This window comes from Enhydra lutris, unplaced genomic scaffold, assembly GCF_002288905.1.
Source record: "Enhydra lutris kenyoni isolate GAN:26980312 unplaced genomic scaffold, ASM228890v2 scaffoldscaffold40, whole genome shotgun sequence".
Classification (NCBI taxonomy): Eukaryota; Metazoa; Chordata; class Mammalia; order Carnivora; family Mustelidae; genus Enhydra; species Enhydra lutris.
Window position 1 is genome coordinate 3,442,111 of NW_019154124.1, and position 18,329 is coordinate 3,460,439.

Genomic DNA, 18,329 nt, shown 5'->3' on the forward strand with positions numbered 1-18,329 from the left:
AGGGCAAGGGATTGTGGTGAAACCCACTGGGAGGGGAGCCCTCTGTGTTGTTGTTTTTTTTGTTTGTTTGTTTATTTGACAGACAGATCACAGGTAGGCAGAGAGGCAGGCAGAGAGAGAGGGGGAAGCAGGCTCCCTGCAGAGCAGAGAGCCCGATGCGGGGCTCGATCCCAGGACCCCGAGATCATGACCTGAGCCGAAGGCAGAGGCTTTAACCACTGAGCCACCCAGGTGCCCCTGTGTTTTCATCAGGAAATCCCCGAGTGCTTCCTACAGAGCTTCCCAGCAGTCAACACAAAGAAGAAACACGATTCCACATCCAAAAGTTAACAGTTTATCTGATCAGAGGACAGAGACCCAAAAGAAATTTCTCCTGTGCTCTCTCAGAAAAGGGCAACTACATGTGTTTTAAACATCCCATTTGGGGCCCTGGTTCTCCGAGTCCTTCAGCCCATGTTTTCACCCCTGTTGCTCTCACCCCTGCCCACGTGGGAATTAGGGAGAGGCAGTCTCCCAGGGACACTCAACTCTCCTCCCCGATGCTGCGATGTGGGGCCTGCACCCAGAAACCCCTTACTTTCCTGGGTGCAGTTTGGGGGAAGATATGATTGTGAGGGCTGGGTTTCTGCTCTTTGGGGTGCCGGGCTTGTCATCCTGGTTTCTGGAACTGGGTTGTCCTCAGCCGGGGCTTTGCTGCTCAGCCCATGTTGCTCACCGGTGCTCCTCGGTGGCCTGGCTCTATAGGGAGCAGCTCCCTGGGGGCCAAGCTCTTTCCATGTTGGCATTTGGGTTGAGGGATCTTTCCACTTTCTGGCTCCCGTGTTTGAGTTGAATTCATATACTGCCCCAGTAACTAGGAGAAAAAAATATATAACCACCACATAAACGAGGGAATTCAAATGCTGTCTTCCCCTATGTCCACCCCATTCCCTTCTAACCCCAGGGAAAGAGGAAAGGCACAAGGAGGGGTGAGTCGTGGAGAGAGGAAGCAGGCCCGTGAATGGCACAATCTTCACCAGTCTGCCCTTTCTATGAGCTTTAGGACTCTGACCACATGGGTAGCAAATATCATGCCTCCCCAGATAGATGGGCTTAGGACAGGCTCCTGGTTGCAGGGTTAGAAAGCCACATAAATCTTGAATTCCACGTCCACATTGGATAAATTCAGTTCAGTTTCTAATGCGGTTCCCCATTATGTTCTGATTTTTTAAAAAAGATTTTATTTATTTTTTTGCAGAGAGAGAGAGAGAGCAAGAGAGCCTGAGCTGGGGGGAGGGGGGCACAGAGGGAGAAGCAGGCTCCCCGGTAAGCAGGGAGCCAGAAGCAGGGCTTGATCCCAGGACCCCAGGATCACGACCTGAGCCAAAGGCAGATGCTTCACCGTTGGAGCCACCCAGGCGCCCCTGATGGGTTTCTTTTAAAAACCCCGTGAATCCCAGGTATAAGAAGGAAGTCCCCGGGATAAGGAGAACAGGACTCTGATTCTGATGTCTGTTGGGTTAGCGGGCATCTGGAGGCACAGACATGGAGCTGGTACAGGAAGCCATCTTGGCGGAGTCAGAGCGGCAGACACTAATTGGTGTGCCTGTTCGCATAGTGCGCTTGGCGCCTCTCTTTCTTGTCCCCTTCTCTCAAGCACACACATGTAGATAACAGCCGTGGGCTCCTGGGCTTTGGCCCCAGGAGACGGAGTCTCAGGCCACCCTCTGCTCTTGTCATTTCCGTGCGGCCTGAGTGGCCTCTCGGCAGAGGATCCCACCAGCACTTATGCTAATGTGGGCACATTATGGTAACAAGTACCTAATAATAGAGGGAAATTTAATTCCAGCAGCAGCAGCAGCCTCTCCTGGAGAGGAGCCATCCTTCCGAGAAGGACCGAGCGGCTTGTGTGTAAGGATGGCAACGTGCCAACACTCTTGCCTCCCGAGTTTGGTTTCCTTCCCTTTATTCACATCTATAATTGAGCCTTTGTGAGTGGAGGGATGTGTGTAAAGGAGCTAAATTTGGAGCTGATTTCATGGGGGTGAGGGGAGCGCTAGGGGCCAGCTTTACCTTATGTTCATCTTGCCGACCGAGAAGAAATTCTTGGCCCTGATCTAGTGGGAGAGGGAGCCAAGCATGTCATTGCTCCATCTCTCTCACCGCCCATGGGACAGGGTTAGGAACATTCAGAAAGGACTGGGGGAGGAGGTCGTGCCAAACGGTAGGCAGAAGGCACCAGTCCCCTGAGCTGGTTTGCCATTTAGGAAGGGAGGACAGCCGGGGCGGGGGGCTTTCCGTGGAAATCCACGGAAGACCTCACCTGTGGTCGGGCATCTGCCAGCTCCAAGGCCATCTCCCCCCGGGGTGACAGCCAGAAGGGTAAGGCAACATCATCAAAAGGAGGGACAAACGGAGTCAAGGGCAGGACCTTGGATAGGGTCCCTCCATGACTTTACCCACCGGCATTGTAGACAACTCCTTTTGGATGGACAGCATTGCCACTTCATTACCTGGGTCGATGGCTTCTCCATCAAAGACAGAGTTCATGTGGATTGTTTCCTAAGGAGGAGAAAGAGACAGCTTGAAGCCCAACTCTACACACACCCTGCCAGGCCAGGCTGCTCATCATCACAGCTGGCTGCTTTCTGTACCCACGGCCTTCTTGACCCTTGTCTACTCTCTAGGCACGTGCTCGATGCTGGGGACCCAATAGTGAACATGACAGGCGTGGGGGCTGTGTGCACAAAGCTTGCAATCAGGGGAGGCCCTGCTAACATGTGCACAGCATAGGGTGATAAAGTGGACCATAGGACTCTGACGTGCTGGGGAGGGGGGCACAGGAGGACATCTAATCCAACTTGGGAGGCAGGAAAGCATCCCAAGTAAATACTATCTAAGCTGCACAGAAAGAAGAGCAGGAATGCCACACAACCTTGGCTGAGACCTCCTTTAGGCCTCAGTGGGATCTGTCAGACAAGTAGGCAAGGCAGGCAGAATGGAAAACTCACGTGCTCCCTCCTGTGGGCTCTGACTGTATCCCCTTGCCTAGGCCAACACAGTGTTGCATCTGGGCCAGGCCTGCCTTCCCTACGCCCTGGGCTCCAGCTCCCCGCCTTCCACCCTTCTCTGTTCCACCCTCCCGGGACTCGACCTCTGTCCCCATGGAAACATTCCCTTCCCTCACAATGTGCCCTCCGGAGTTGCCCCTCTCTAGCATGCTAATGAGGACGGTATTTGGCGTCTAGGGGGCCTTTCCAAACCAGTTCTCATCCCACCAGCCATCATCTACGTACTGGCCCACAGCTCCCCAACTCCAACGACAGAGGAAATGGAGACCATATGGGTTTTATTCATGCGAAGAGTTCAACACTTTTTATGGCCATGGAGATTTACTTATTTAATTGATTAATTTAATAGTACATATTTCTAAAGTGCTCTCTGAGTGGCATCACCAAGGGGACTTAAGAGATCCCCTCTTCCTCCCGAGTGTAGACAGGCTCATCTGGATAAGCACTTAGGTGCCAGACCTGAAGCAGAAATTCTGGAGCACAGAATAGCATTCATCATTGTGCATCTCATTCCCCCCATTTATCGGTCTCGGATCATAAAAGAATCTTATTATCAGGGTGAGGGAGACTGGGGGGGTCACCTTCAAGTTCTGTCACTTCCCAGTGGGCAGATCAGGTTCAGTAAAGGAAAGCAAGGAGGTTAGCGTGGGGGGCGGTGGGAGACTCTCCAGCTATCTTGTAAACCTTGGCATTTGTGTGAGTCTCAGCAGCTTGCAAGGTAGTTCCTCACCTGCGACCCCAGGGCAGGTGTTCTCACACCCCTATTACAGGTGAGGAATCCAAGGCTTAAACAGGCTGAGGGAGACTGCAAGGTCATACTGCCAAGCCAGCCGAGCGGACCTGTGGCCCAAGCACCACCCCATCTCCCTCGCTTTTCCACGAGGTTGTGGAACAGCAAAGAAAAAAAATCAATCCCACCGAAGGCTGAGGCTCCCGTTCTGGTCTTTAAGCTCTTCTCCCCCCAACTCACTCTCCCGGGAAGCTGGTGTAGATAATAAACACCACTATTCAATATTTATGAAATCCACTTCTTCTGCAAATATATCAGCAGACATGTTCAGTGGAGGGAACAAATTCTATCAGGGGCCCGTCACATAGCAATCTGTTCCAGTGGCCAAATGCAGGCATCTCCCTGAATGATAAACTCGCCCATGAGGTTGGGGCAGGGTCTGCCCGAGAGGGGATGGGAGCGGCCCACCACATGTCACCCAAGTCAGGGGCCCCGCAGCCACCCACACTTACCACCAAAACCTCTGGCTTCGTATCCTTCATTTCTGCAGGGAGTAGAACAGATAGAAGTGAAGCTCCTTGGACACTAAATTGACCTTAAAATTCTACCTCCACAATGGGATTTCTCTTCAACAGGCTTTGAACCTAGTATTGCAGACCCAACAAGGAATTCTCTGTCCGTAGAAATGTTTTTTTTTTTTTAAGATTTTATTTATTTATTTGACACAAAGAGAGAGAAATCACAGAGCAGCAGGCAGAGAAAGAGGGGGAAGCAGGCTCCCCGCCAAGCACAGAGCCCGATGTGGGGCTCGATCCCAGGACCCTGAGATCATGACCTGAGCCGAAGGCAGAGGCTTAACCCACTGAGCCACCCAGCCACCTGTCTGTAGAAATGTTTATTGACAGTTTTCTGCTTTCTCAGAAAAATACACACACACACATGCACACTCATATAATAATGTACAGAATTTTTTTTTGGAATGTTACTCTTTTCCCAATTTACTCCTATTACTGGACCCGGGTAATAAGCTTTTCACGGAAAGATAAGAAAGAAAGATCCAGTTGATACATTTGTTCATATTGTGAGGATTCTTTGCATCTGTTCCCCGTGCCCTTTTTATAAAGTAACTAGGGTGGGTGACAGTCTGCGAAGACCTCATTAAAATCTTTTCATTTGATGTGATCAATAACCATTATAGTCAAATTTCTAACCCCACTTAGTGCCTTGTGCATATCATCCAGGCATGCCTATGGATTGAGTGATTAAAGCAATCTTTTTGGGGATGCCTGGGTGGCTCAGTTGCTTAAGCAACTGCCTTTAGCTCAGGTCGTGATCCTGGAGTTCCAGGATTGGGTCCCACACCAGGCTTCCTGCTCAGTGAGGAGTCTGCTTTGTCTTCTAACCCTACCCCTCTCGTGCGTGCTCTCTCACTCTCAAATAAGTAAATACAATCTTTTTTTAAAAAGGGGCTTTTTTTTTTTTTTAAACACACTTCCTAGTTCTCTGTCCTGTCTCTCCCCATAGCCTGGGTTCCCCTCAAGGCAGCAACTTTCGGGGCTGGGTCTGTCGTCCCCCTAGGCTTGGTGTCCTTGTTCAGGTGGGAACTTGCTCAACTCACCAGCGGCCCAGCTCTCCCCCCCATATAGCTGTACCCCGCCCTCCTTTCCCACTCGCCTGACCCAAATAACTTGTGAAAATGATCAAATCTGTTACAATCTGGGAATAAAGTGTTATTTGTTCTTGCAAAAGAGGCATCTGTCCAATACAGAGCATTCGCTGTCCTCCGGTGCTGTCCCACCCCTCCATGTGCAACAGCCAGTAGATACAGTCTGTGTCTCACTCATGCAGAATTCTTCACTCCTGGCCTGCTTGGCAGGGAACAGACCTCTATGTGCCTCCGTTCCGCTGGAAGGAGGCAATCCTGGGTAGGGACCAGGCAGGACTCAGAGGAGAGATCTGAGTGCGCAAATGGCACCATGCGCCCTGCCCTGCCCTTTTTCTGGCTACATCTGACCTCTGCATCATTTCAGCCGCAGAAGACGTGATTGAAAACGCACTGAGACAGAACTACACCCCGATTCTCTGCTGAGTTGGAATCCTTCTGTTTAGTACGAGAGAACAGGCAAAGACCCAACAATAAGAGCAGCCACCGTCAAAGGGAATCGGCGTGGTACTTACCTCCTTTCTTCACCCTATGGGGAAAAACGAGAGATGGACAAGAATGAGCCCGAGAGTATTCTGCTCTGGTTCACATGTAATAACTTGGGGCCTTTGGGCAACTGTGTTCCTTGGGATTCAGGGACTGATTAAAAGAGGGGCCAGGCTTGGGGACTAAAGTGAAGGCTGGGCTCCCATCCATGCTCCAAACAGAGCAGTTCCATCACTGTTGGTGTGGGAACTAAAGAGGTTCTGGGAGTTGGCTAAGTTTGAAAACTACTGCCTTATCGAACTTGAGGGAATGTATTTCCTCTGACAGCACAGGTGAGGAGGACATGACCAGCGCGCCCAGCAATTCTTCCCGCCTCCTTTTCCTCCCCAATAGCCAGCTTGAGCAGAAGGCTTTGCTCACAGTGGAAGCTTCCAAGCTGGCATAAACCCTGTTTTCCTATAACAGGAAGACCTGGACTAGGTTGCTAAGCCCCTTCTTGGGATAACCTTGGGTTCCATAATTTTGCAACTCTCTTATCTTCTTTGCTGTTGGACAAACGTTGGCTGCCATATAGTTCACCTAATTTCCAGAGAGGCCAGGCCTGAGTCTGTATTACTAGCCAGTTTTTCTTCTTTAAGTCAACCATGTCAGAAACAATTAATATTTAGGATGTAAATTAAGGCAACCAGGTTCAAGGTACACGTAACCACAAATTACGTGAGAGTTGTGGTGTCTAGTGGATGACTTCCTTTAAGGACTTCTGTCCAAACCCTGTCATGAAGCACCAACCATCCTTACAAGCTTAAGTGTCACTCTTTTGGAGCCAATTTTTTCTTCCAAATCAATTTGTGAGTAGAGCCCAAACAAAAATGTCTCTTTTAATTTCAGCAGATGCTCACGGATTTCTTACCTTGAAGTCAAGGTTGCCAATAGCAACGAACTTCCCCAATAAATATGGCAAAATGCAATGCACATCTTTATGCTAATGCCTTATACTTTTGAACATGCTTTTCATCCATAGATTTTAAATTATTTGACAGTACTCGGTAATCGGCAAAATAACTTTAAAAGGTATAGGAAGTCCCATCTCTCCCTCGTTGTGCCAAAACTTGGATTCCAACTGCCCGAGATACCTGAGCATAGAGCTAAACTTCGAATCTAGAATCCTGAGCTCACTGGGACTCAGCCACAAAAAATAATGCATCAAGCCCCAACAAACACTATATTAAGCATTTACTCAACATTGGGAACAGTGCTAAGTGTTTCCTTTGCCTTTGCTCATTTGATTGTCTACTTTTCAAATAAGGAATTGAGATTCACAGAGGTCGCCACTGATCTGAGGCCATATAGAAAATGGTGAGCCCAGATCCAAACTGGTCCTTGTCCCTCTCCAAAGCCCAGGCTCAGAACCATCATGCTGTCATGGTGGGAGCTTCTGAGACTCAAGAAACTGGGTCTTGGGGAAGCCTGGAACAACGACGCGCTCTCTCTCCATTTCACTCTGGTGGCTCACTTCAGCCAGGAAAAGACACTCCACGGAGTACCTGGTAAGAGGCACGTGAGTGAGCAGGAGGAAACAAGAGGGAGGGGAAACGGCCGCTGCTTCCAGCTCTGGAGAGTGAGAGATTGGGGTCACATGCAAATGAACAATGATGATTTAGTCACGCAAAAGCCCAATGAGTCACTGGAGCCAAAAGCTTAAATCCCTTATCAGTTTTCTGTGCTTCCTCTAATTCCCTCCCATCCTTTAGATATTCTGCAAATACCAGCATAGCATATCCTATCACTACTCAAAATGAGGCTTTTATCCAGGGCAAGGCCACTGGAGGATGAAGCCCCGGTTTCATTGGGAATGTATCAAGGACTGAGCAGGTGGCAGGGAAAACCAAAGGAGCCATTTCCTGGCCCAGCAGGTGATGAAGAGGGAACCAGGACTGAAGGGAGCTGGGGTTCCTTCCCCCAACTCACTTCTTCCTTCACTCTAGGCTCTCTCCCTACCCTGGAGAGAAATCCCAATTCCTTCCATTCCCTCTCCTGACATCGCTGGAAACAGTGTCCTAAAGGAAGTGGTGGAAAGGGCCCAGCCCACTGACAACTTACGGAAGTTTCCTGTGCTTCCCAGTCTTGTGGAGACAGTGTCTGTGGATGGCTTTGGCCAACAGGACGAACAGGGACCCCAGGAGTCCCAAAAGCAATATGGAACCCAAAGTGATGACAAAAGGCACATACCACGCTGATGGAGAATAGACGTTTTTTCTCAGGACCTGGTAGATGACCCTGGGCTTGAATGACAGAGGGAGGGGGGCGTGAGCGGAGGGTGGTTTTGGAGCCATCTCTGACATCAGCCCTCTCTCACATCAAGTGTCTGGGGCATCCGTGTGCTCCCAGTTTTTGCTGCTTCAACCCGTCCCCTTATTTATAGTCTTTCCAAGCACCCAGGAGATCAAAACCCAGAAAATTTAGGGAACTGAAAAGCAACTCCAGGCCTATTTTTACTCTCTTTCTTCCCCTTCCCAAACGCTAAAAATCCCATTGGCTTTTTTCCCTGCCAAATCATGGCATAACCCTGGGACGAATATAGCCATTGTCTCTCACTGGGAAGGCATGCACCACAAAAGTTGTTCTCTTTAACACTTTGTAGGCTTTGCCGTGTCCCCTTGCTGCCAGCTGCACTGCCAGATAACACAGGGCTAATGGCACAGTGAAGCCTCAAGCTTGGCATCTGCTTTCTAGAGAGGGAGACAGGACCCAAACAAGGTATGGAGATCTGGGGGTTGGAGATGTCACCATCAGGTCATGCAAGCCCCAGAAGGGTGGCAGCTCCTTACTCACGGGAGATGAACATGCACCAGCTCATGTTAGGACTCTGACAAGCAGAAATTGACCACTGGTCACAGGTAGCTAGGTTCTGATGACTTCTTCTCTAGCACACTGCATGTGTGGGGCTGCCTGCTAAGGGCTCATCTTTCCTAGGAACAGGAGTTAGAGTCCCTCCAAGGAGAGGGAGGAGATAATCCTATTGTCAGACTTCAAGCCTCTCCCTTCCTTCATCACACTGGTTTTACTAGGGCACCTGCTTGCTTGCTTCCTACTATCTACTATGATCTGCAGTGGATGAATGAATTTGGATACCTGTCTGTCATCTGTCTCCCTCTCTAGATCGCAGCTCTCAAACTGTAGAGCACGTTGGAATCCCCTTGGAGCCTTATTAAAGTCCCAGATTGCTGGGCCCCCACTCCCGGAGCTTCTGATCCAGTGGTTCTGGGGACGTGGCTGAGGACTCCAGGTTCCACTATCTTTCCCTAGAGGTCATGGTGATCATCGCAAGGGCAGTATTCTGGGGGTGGGCCTAAGAATTTGTATTCCTAACAGGTTTCCAAGTGATGCTGTTGCTGATGGTCTAGGCACCACTGATCTATTGGAAGTTCGTGACAGCCGAGATCATTTTTGGCTTGTTCACCAAAGAGCTTGGTGTATTATAGGTGTTGAATTGATATTTGTAGATTGAACCAGTGAATTTTTTTGGCGTGGGGGAGGGCAGTAGGGTACAGGTTGGTGCATAGGGACTCTTCAAAAGAAGTGGAGAAGAGCATACAAGCAGCTGCGTTTATGGACATTGACTCACAGTGGCTCTTAAGAGCAAGCCCAGAAGCGATTGAGACAGTAGCTGCTGGCCACATGTCCATGAAAACTGACTCCTGTGCCAACCATACAAGGTCAATACCTGATCTGTCACAAGTCGGTGTGAAAGTGCACATTCTTCATTAACAACACAGGGAACGCTAATGGGTCTACGAATCCAAGGTCTCACTCCGAACTTTGTCTACCACCCAGTGACTGCTCCAGTCCAGCCTGTAGTTGGCGCTCCTTGCCACATCCTAGCACCTCAACTCTTTTCAGCCCATCCTATATTTCTCCTGGGTCAAGGGGCTCCATCCCTGTGCATCACAAGGACCCAGAGCCCTTACCCCGGGGGTTGCGGTGACAGTTGTGGTGGGGTGAGGAATGACGCTAATACTCAGCGTCACCGTCCCTGTTTCAATGTGAGCCTGAGCTTTCTTCCTGCCAGACAGCAGGTTGTCGTCAGTTACATAGACAAGTAGTTTGTAGTCCCAGATCTTGTCAAGCCCACTGGCGTAGTCGAAGCGTGTCGCAAGGAGCAGGCTTGTAACGTTGGACCCGGCACTGGGAGAGAAGGTGAAATGACTGTTGATGTTGCCTAAAGGTGGTGTGATACAAGGATTTGGGGAAAAGAAAGAAAAGAGAGTGAGAAAAGGGTTTAGACAAAAACCGCATTCCATCGTTTCCTCAAACATCCATGCCTCAGTTGTCGGCTGTGTTTCTGACACACCAGAACCAGGTCAGTGATGTGACGGGGGCCATAATGACACCAGAGATCTCATGGGAACAGAAGAGCTCTTGCGGGGTGTCTGGGTGGCTCAGTCGGGTAAGCATCTGTCTTCAGCTCAGGTCATAATCCTGGGGTCCTGGGATGGAGCCCCTCGTCAGACTCTCTGCTTCTCCCTCCCCCTCTGCCTCTCTTCCTGCTCATGCTTGCTCTCTCTCTCTCTCTCTCTCATGCTCTCTCTCAAATAAATAAAATCTTAAAAAAAAAACAAAAAACAAAAAAAAACAAAACAAAACCAAAGCCAAAAACTCTTGCAGTGAGGCTGCAGCAAGAATGAGGTAGAAAAGAATAGCAGCATGCCTGTCCCAGGAGGATGGCTGCCATCTTTCCGGGCATCAGGTGGAGAAGTAATAGTCCTGGGGCAGCCTCTCTAGCCAACTCTCATTGCCAGCGTTTGTTTGGTAACAGTGTGTAACTCACACTCAGACCCGCGGGGTGGGGGGCGGCAGGGAGAAGATAGAGGAGGCTGCGTCTCCAGCCTTAGGTCAAATTCACTCTATTGTCTTGAGTGGAACCTAGCTGGCCACCTTGGTAGCCACAGCAGTGGTACCTCCTGGCTCGCAGGGGGTCATGGTCCCAGGTCCTCCTGCATCCACCCCGGACCCGCCTCCCCCACAGTGCAGCTGGGGCTCAAGCCTCCCAGCTCAGAGCGCCCAGGGCAGAAAGGCTCCCACCCAAGCAGCCCCTGCTCAGTCCTCTGGTGGCTCCAGACTCATTACCGACGGCAAACCTGTAAATGGAACAGGAGGTGATGTAATTTTTACTCCCTTAGCAGCGAGGAGCTCCATGAAGGCCCGAGGGCTCTCAGTACGGATTATTTCCATCTTCGGTGACTGCCGTCGGAGGCAGTCTCTGCCCCTGGGTTTTGTGACACAGCCTGCTCACAAGGCTCCCTACCCTCGGAGTTCCTGCTCTGCTGGGGCAGCTGGGATGGATTTGTACTCTTTTCCATGGAATTGCTCTGCTTATTTGGGTTTCAATCTCTGGCTCCAGCCCTTCATTAGATGAGCTATTTTGTTCCCATTTCCATCGAGGGGTGCTCTTTTTTTTTTTCTCCCCACAGTGGTATATTTTTAAAGAGAGAAAGTGAATGGAGCAAAAGAGAATTCCTGAGGACACGTTTCAGAATGCATTTAATCTATTTAATCTATTATTATCCAGAAAGAGGACTGGGATTCCCTGCCCCCACGGCAGGCTGACAGGAAAAGAGGTGGTGGAGGAGGGGGACTCCCCAAATTTAAACTATACTAATATGGTTCATGCACCATGGTGGGTGGGAATTGTGAAAGGTGGGGGGTGCCATCCGTGGGGTTCACTCTTCCTGGGGCCTTTGCGCAACCACGGACGGGAGTCTGGGAAGACTTAGGTGAGATGGGGAAGCCAGAGGACTTGAAGGTCTGGGACCATTATGCTCCTCAACCTTGCTTCCCTCATTCAAAATACCCCCCCCAACACACATACACACACACTGTGCTCCATTCAGTGTGTGAGCACACAGCCCCTTCTCCCTAAACAGCTGCTGAGGCCTCTAACAACAAGAGCCCCTGGAAACTGTGTACCTGGGCCCATGGAGTAACGAAACGACCTGGGGCTGGAGTCCAGGTCGGTACACGTCAGCTTGAAATTCTGAATGTTTGTGCCAACTTTCAGATCCACTGGGATGGCCAAGAAATAAGAGTCTGGCATACAAACTGGCTTTTCATCATTTTCTTCAAGGATGTTCACAGTTACCTAGAACAGCAAGAAGGCAGCCATGATTACCAGCCAACGCTCACAGAGAACTTAGGGTACTTGTGGTGCCCTCCCCTGGCTCTCATGGAGCCTCCCCTGAGCTGGACGATGAGGTTGTTCCCATTCTCCGGATGCGGAAGCTGAGGCTTAGGGAGATTAGGTAGTGGACCTCAGGGCGTCCCATCTGGTGAGGGGCACAGTTCAAGCAATTTGATCTCGGGTCAGTCCTATTCCAAGTCCTGGGCTATTAACCTCTGTTCTGCGAGTGTGTGTGCTCTCGTGTACACCATAAATGTGCACACTCACTCACCACCCCACCCACAGGCATCTAAGAAACATGGGCTCATCCCCCCAGGATGCAGAGCTGTTTTTCCAGTACTGATGACGAATTCACAGTGACCGCCTGTCGTTGTCCCTTGTCCATTGCCCTTTCGAATTGGAAGTTCTGTCTTTAACTTCGGCACATAGAACACTGGTTCTCCTGCTTTCACAGGCTCGCTCCAGACCAGGGGAATTGGACCCTCAGGAGGGTAGGGCCCAGGCACGTTTGTAAATGTTCTCCAGCTGATTCTAATATGCAGCCAGGGTTGAGAAGCACCGGGATAGAAGGAGTCGACCGGGCTAAGCCGGGATCTCCTCTGCGACCTGGGCTATGAGCACCACACGAAGCCGGTGGCCTAACCTGCCAGGAGCAGGAGCCAGCCTCTTCTGTTTCCTCGTCGTCTTTTATGCCTGGTGAATTGGAATATGGACTGGGACGCCTGCCAGCACGAAATCCTTGAACGTCAGCCCTGAAAGGGACTTATGTGATCATCACCCTTTTTAAAGGCTTATGAATTTTGAATCATATTCATTCTACCTTTGAAATGTGGGGATTTCAGCTATTTCTGAGCCCAGGAATAAATTGAAATGTTCACTCCAGTTAGCTCCCAAAGTGGACTCCATTCATTTTTTCAAAAACCCAGCCAAACAAACATGACAATTATCGGCGACTTAGCACGTCGTTTGCTCAGCAGCGCCGGGCCTCGCACATCATTAAAAACATGTCCCATTAATTCAAAGCCAGTCATCAGAGGAACTGGATTGTTCAGGTGATGGGTTAGCAGGTGACTCTCCATTTAAGAGAGAGAGAAATTGGGACACAAAGATAAGCCTTGCTCAGACCCCCTTGGAAAATTGGGATCAAAGTTGAGAAATGAACTCCGTCTCCTGACTGAACAGTCGTTCTCTGGATCACACGGGGCTGCCTGCCGCTAGCCAAGAGTTCATCTTGCCTCATGTTCCTTCACTTTACTAATGGGAAAGACCAAGAAACAGTTTTGTCCTTGCGGCCATCATATTACCTCCAGGTAATTTTAACCATGGACAGCACAGACTATTAAAGAGAGTTACTCTCTTTAATACTCAAAGAGTATTACTCAAAGAGTTTACTCAAAGAGTGGCCCTGGACCAGCTGCATCAGTGGAAGTGTGGAAATGTATTAGAAATGCAGATTCCGAGGCCCACTGAGACCCGCTGACTCAGCATCTACATTTAAGCAGATACGCAACACCACGGTTGAGAAGCCACCCCGCCCTGGGTCAAGCCACATCCTGTGAAGGCCTACTCCACCTGATGTGATGTGGGGAGGGGTAGGAACACAGCAGGACTATTAGCAATAGAACCACACCACCCTTCTGGAAGCATGCATCTCACCACCAGCCCACTGCCAGAGCAAAGAGAGATCTAAAGGGTAATGGGAGGAAGCCGGCCGCGCAGTGGTCGGTCATCAATCTTGGCATGCCTCCCAGCCACCCACAAACTTGGACCTATGGATGCACTCTTTGTTTCCTAGCCCTGCTAGTTGTGTCCAAGTGTGGCGTCCTGGACACCACGAGTCACTTCCCCTTACATCTGTGGGATGTGCCCTGTCAAGATTCCTTATCACTACAGCTGCACGTGGAAGGTGCCAGAAGGATCCTAAGTCAACGGGTCAGGCTGGTGTGAACACACCCACGGCACCACTCACAGTGACTGAGCTGCTGTCCTCGTCGTTGGTGGCCTGGATTCTGAGAATATAGATGGGGGTCATTTCGTAGTCTGCTCTTGTCACCAGCTGGAGTTCTCCCGTCTGGGGGTTGATCCAAAATATGTTTGGGTACTGGAGGCTGGCTCCTCCCGTGGAGATGGAATACACGACCCTGCTCTGGGGGAAGTCTTGATCGGTGGCGTGCACTAGTCCAACCCGGGTTCGAGCTGGAAGAATAAAGAACCTGAGATTAGTCCCGCTTGGGCGAGGGGGAGGGGAAACGACAGGAGCCCACACTCCCACCGCCACGGGCAGACAGAATTTTGGAGGTCTCTCTCCTGTTCAAATTCTGTATATGTCTTCAATTCTATTAAAACCAAATTATGCTAATGAATACACACCAGGTATTGGCCCTATAAGCCAAGCTTTTATACAGACTCCAAGCAAGCCAGTTATCACGTGATCATAAGCAACACCGCAGAGAACATCTCACACCTGCTCTGGTGACAGCAGTGTCGTCTAATGCCGCGCTGTCTCTTTCAAATGATCTGTAGTGAGTGTGAATCACCCTCAGAACACGATGACAAAGAAAGTTTTTAAAAGGGTTTAGCAGCGATGACTACAGACTTTTAGAGGCTGTTCCATTTTGCTTATTTGACAATGTATGTTGGTGGGGCTGCTGGAGTTCTGGCTGGCCACTTCTGTAGATCTTTCTTGTACATTGCACTCCTCAAGGGCAGAAACCTCTTATTTAACTGTATAGCCCCAGTGCTAAGTGCTCAACCCCAAGTAGGTGATCGATAATCATGATATGATTTGTGAAGCATGAGAAGCCAATGACTGCTGCGTCTGGTAGCCACTGGATAAGGTATAAGGAATTAAAAGCATTCTCATCAGAGACTTTTTGCACTTTGTTTAAAACTTAACTCCAGGAAATGGAGACCATCCTCGAGACAGATAATAATATGGAGAAGAGATCACTGTCGAGGGAGTGTTTGGGTTGGTTGGCTGAACAGAGAGAAAGAGGAAGTATCCATGAGTAAAGGATCAAAAGCAGGGCTGAAGTGGGATTATACTGGAGGTAATGGTCCCCCTTTGAAGTCAGGGGAGATGGGGACTCACGGAAGCTGGAAGAGAGGAAGGACCTTCAGAAACCAAGATGTCGACAGAGGGCACGAAAGAGGCCTCCGGGGATTCCAGTTATGGACGAGAATCTTATGTTGTTTTAAATGAAGGAAATCTACAAACGGGAAATCTGTTCTCTATTTTTACATTTCAATTCTCTGCTCTAGCAGGATAAAAATCACAGTGGAGACCAAGGGAGAACTTAGATCACAAAAAGGGAAGATGAGAGGAATCAGGCACGCAGACAAGGAAGCAATCAGGGATTCGGAGAAACACGGCTTAAACAATAGTTTTCAAAATCTGGGTTTCATCTGAAGAGCTCCTCAGCGGTGAGATCAATTTAAAAAGAAACAAGAGATGCAATAAACACGAATGAGCTGTGACTTGCCGCATGCAAGCACACTCAGGGCCCCTGAGCTGAAGGCAGTTTCCACTCCATGGAAGGCGTGTGTGGATGACGGGCCATGGAGAGCACTGCCCTCGGTGTCCTGTCGCCTCCTTACCTGGCCTTAATTCTGACACCTCAAATACGTAGGACGGCCTGTCAAAGGCAAGAGGAAACTCATCTTCGGGCTTTGTGAAGATATAAATGTAGATGTTGTCTGAAAGCAGACACAGGAAAAAAATTAAATTACAACACACATTTATTTATTCACCTTCTGTGTCCCAGGCTTCGTGCAAAACGGAGGGGATACAAGGTGAAGAAGACCCATGGGTCCTGCCTTCACGATGCTTAGAGTAGTTAGCACCTTTGGCTGAACATGGGTGCAGGTCACCGCGGACACCGGAGGAAGGGCAAGAAGCTGGCTCATAGGGATGTTTAGGGTTACACACGTGGGCCAGCGTTGAGCGGGGGTACAGGGGCGCGGGGTGGTTCTGTGCATGCGCAAGGATACCGAGGTCGAGAACTGCAGGACTGTCTCAGGGAAATTACGGTTTGGGAAAAGGGGAGCCCAGAGATGGGCAACCAGAGCTGAAGCCAGAGAGTTAGGCAGGGGCCAGAGATGAGAGCCCTTGTGTGCCAAGCCAGAGTTTGGACTTGAACTTGGTAGCTGCGGGGAGACACTCGGAGGGCTTCCAAAGAAGAAGTAATATAATGCTATTTGCATTTCCCGAAAATCACTGTCAGGATGTGGAGGGTGCCCTGGAAAGGGGCAAGACAAAAGCCGGATGGAAAGATCCTTAAAAGGCTCTTAGTGTTGTAATTGAGCCAAGGAAGGGAGGTTCTGCGTTCGAGCACTACTAGGGGAGGGGGGCGGGGCAGGAGGGGCAGCAGATCCTTGCGATTTTAGGTGACAACGAAGAAAAGACCCAGAGACAGATCCAAAGTGTCTGGCAAAGGACAGGAGAAGGTGGGACTGATTCCCAAGTGTTCGGGTTTTTGAAGTCTGCTTTCGCACACAAATGCCTAGCCTACTACTGAGTGCTGCCTAACACAGTTTAGCTGTTGCTACTCAAAGATGCTTCACGGAATAAATCAAAACGATACTTGCTTTTATAGTAAGGAAGGGCAACGTCCTGCACCTGGACTATCACGGTGTACTTATTGCCGGCTGCTAGATTACTTGAATTTTCATAATCTAGGTCACCAACCAACTAGATTAAAAGAGAGATAGCATATTACACAGAATAAACAATCCTTTTAATTAACTGACAGAGACACTTACATGGACTGTTAGTGGATATGTAAATTGCAAAACCTTTCCTATGATGCATTTTGCCTGTAAGAGGAGTTGTAACAAGTTACATCCATACCTTTCCCCACTGTTAGAGAATTTATTCAAAAGAATTTACCAGGAGAGAGAATCTATATTTAAAGATGTTCATCAGGCACTATTGCCTAACAGCACAGGTTCACCACTTCAGGTTAGTTGAAGAGAAGCATGACATAGAATCCTATAGGCAGGGATATTTCTGTCCTTTAAAATATTTATGCATATGTGTATGGAATATACATAAAAATCTATGCATAGGGAAGAAGACAAGAGGGTAACATATCAAAATGTTAATAATGGTTAACATTGAATGGTAATGTTGTTCTGTGTTTTCTACATTCTGCAGTGAAGATGTATTAATTTCCTAAACAGAAAAAATAGAAATTATTTTTTAGTTGACATGTGTGCATAAAATTGTTAAGCCTTTCTTGGGGGTGGAAGAAGGGCTTGAGATGGGAGGTGTGGAGAGAACGCCTAGTGGGTTGCTTGTTCTCCCTGAGGCTCTCTATCCCTGATGCAAAGACCTCCCCCCACCTCCCAGACCGCTCTGCCCTTCCACTTTCCTCTCCTCCTTCCCCAACAGCCTCCAGCAGAAGCCCTGTAGGTAAGGGTCTTGCACAGCTCACTGGGACCTGCCTTTCAGGCCCCTCTGTCTTCCAATTCAGCTCTTGTGCCCCTGTGGAGGTGCTGCGGAGGGGGGCATCTACACACCCCTACTCCCTCATGTCCCACAGTCAAGGCGCTGGATTTTCTCTCCCCTCACACCCCTCTGGGACAGAGACGAGCACTCAAGTAAACCAAAGGGCTGGAGCCCAGAGTGCTAACGTGACCGTGACCGCGAGGGGCACACAGAACAGGCACGCCAGCTGCAATCTTTGCAGGAAAGCATCCAGTCCTTAGCACCCCAGGCACAACTATGCATAACAAATGATTCCTGGAACTTGGGTAAAATAAAGAGCGAATGGGGAAAACGGAGTCACTATTAAGTCTGTCAATTACAGTCGCTTTGAGAGGGAGTTACCTTGGAAATTTCCCTCTACAGGGCAGCAAAAGCGCTACGCGTGTTACACCAGCCTCCCCGATGCCCTTTCAATGATGCAATGACCATTCACTGACCACGATTTTCCCAGAGCCAGCTGGATCCTGTGAAAACCTGCCGCTGCTCCCCACTCCAGATGGCGTGGTGAAGTTGAATTGGTTGTTTGGTGCTTTGCTGTCATCATCAAAGCAGAACTTGTTCAGGTCCAGAAGCAACGTCCCCTTGGCTGCTCTTTCAGGCACCATAATGCTGGCGAAAAGACACGATTCAATATTTTCCCCAACAAATGGTGATTGAGTGTTCCTCCTGACATAGGCCCTAGGCTTGACACCTCTGCTTTTAATTTCAGTTCAAAGCTAGTCCACAGTGACGGC

General features: G+C 49.5%; 1 protein-coding gene across 1 annotated transcript in view; it reads right to left on the minus strand.

The window, feature by feature from the left end:
- Window positions 1–318: 318 nt before the first annotated feature.
- LOC111155287 (cadherin related family member 3) overlaps window positions 319–18,329 on the minus strand; it is a 57,940-nt gene continuing 39,929 nt past the window's right edge. Inside the window, exons 9-19 of the mRNA XM_022515423.1 lie at window positions 18,033–18,204; window positions 16,695–16,797; window positions 15,705–15,803; window positions 14,077–14,303; window positions 11,897–12,068; window positions 9,898–10,148; window positions 8,030–8,211; window positions 5,959–5,972; window positions 4,293–4,324; window positions 2,493–2,541; window positions 319–853 (exon numbers count right to left, since the gene is read on the minus strand). Coding sequence (XP_022371131.1) covers window positions 447–853; window positions 2,493–2,541; window positions 4,293–4,324; window positions 5,959–5,972; window positions 8,030–8,211; window positions 9,898–10,148; window positions 11,897–12,068; window positions 14,077–14,303; window positions 15,705–15,803; window positions 16,695–16,797; window positions 18,033–18,204 — 1,708 coding nt within the window. The 3' untranslated portion in view covers window positions 319–446. The remainder of the gene's footprint in view (window positions 854–2,492; window positions 2,542–4,292; window positions 4,325–5,958; window positions 5,973–8,029; window positions 8,212–9,897; window positions 10,149–11,896; window positions 12,069–14,076; window positions 14,304–15,704; window positions 15,804–16,694; window positions 16,798–18,032; window positions 18,205–18,329) is intronic.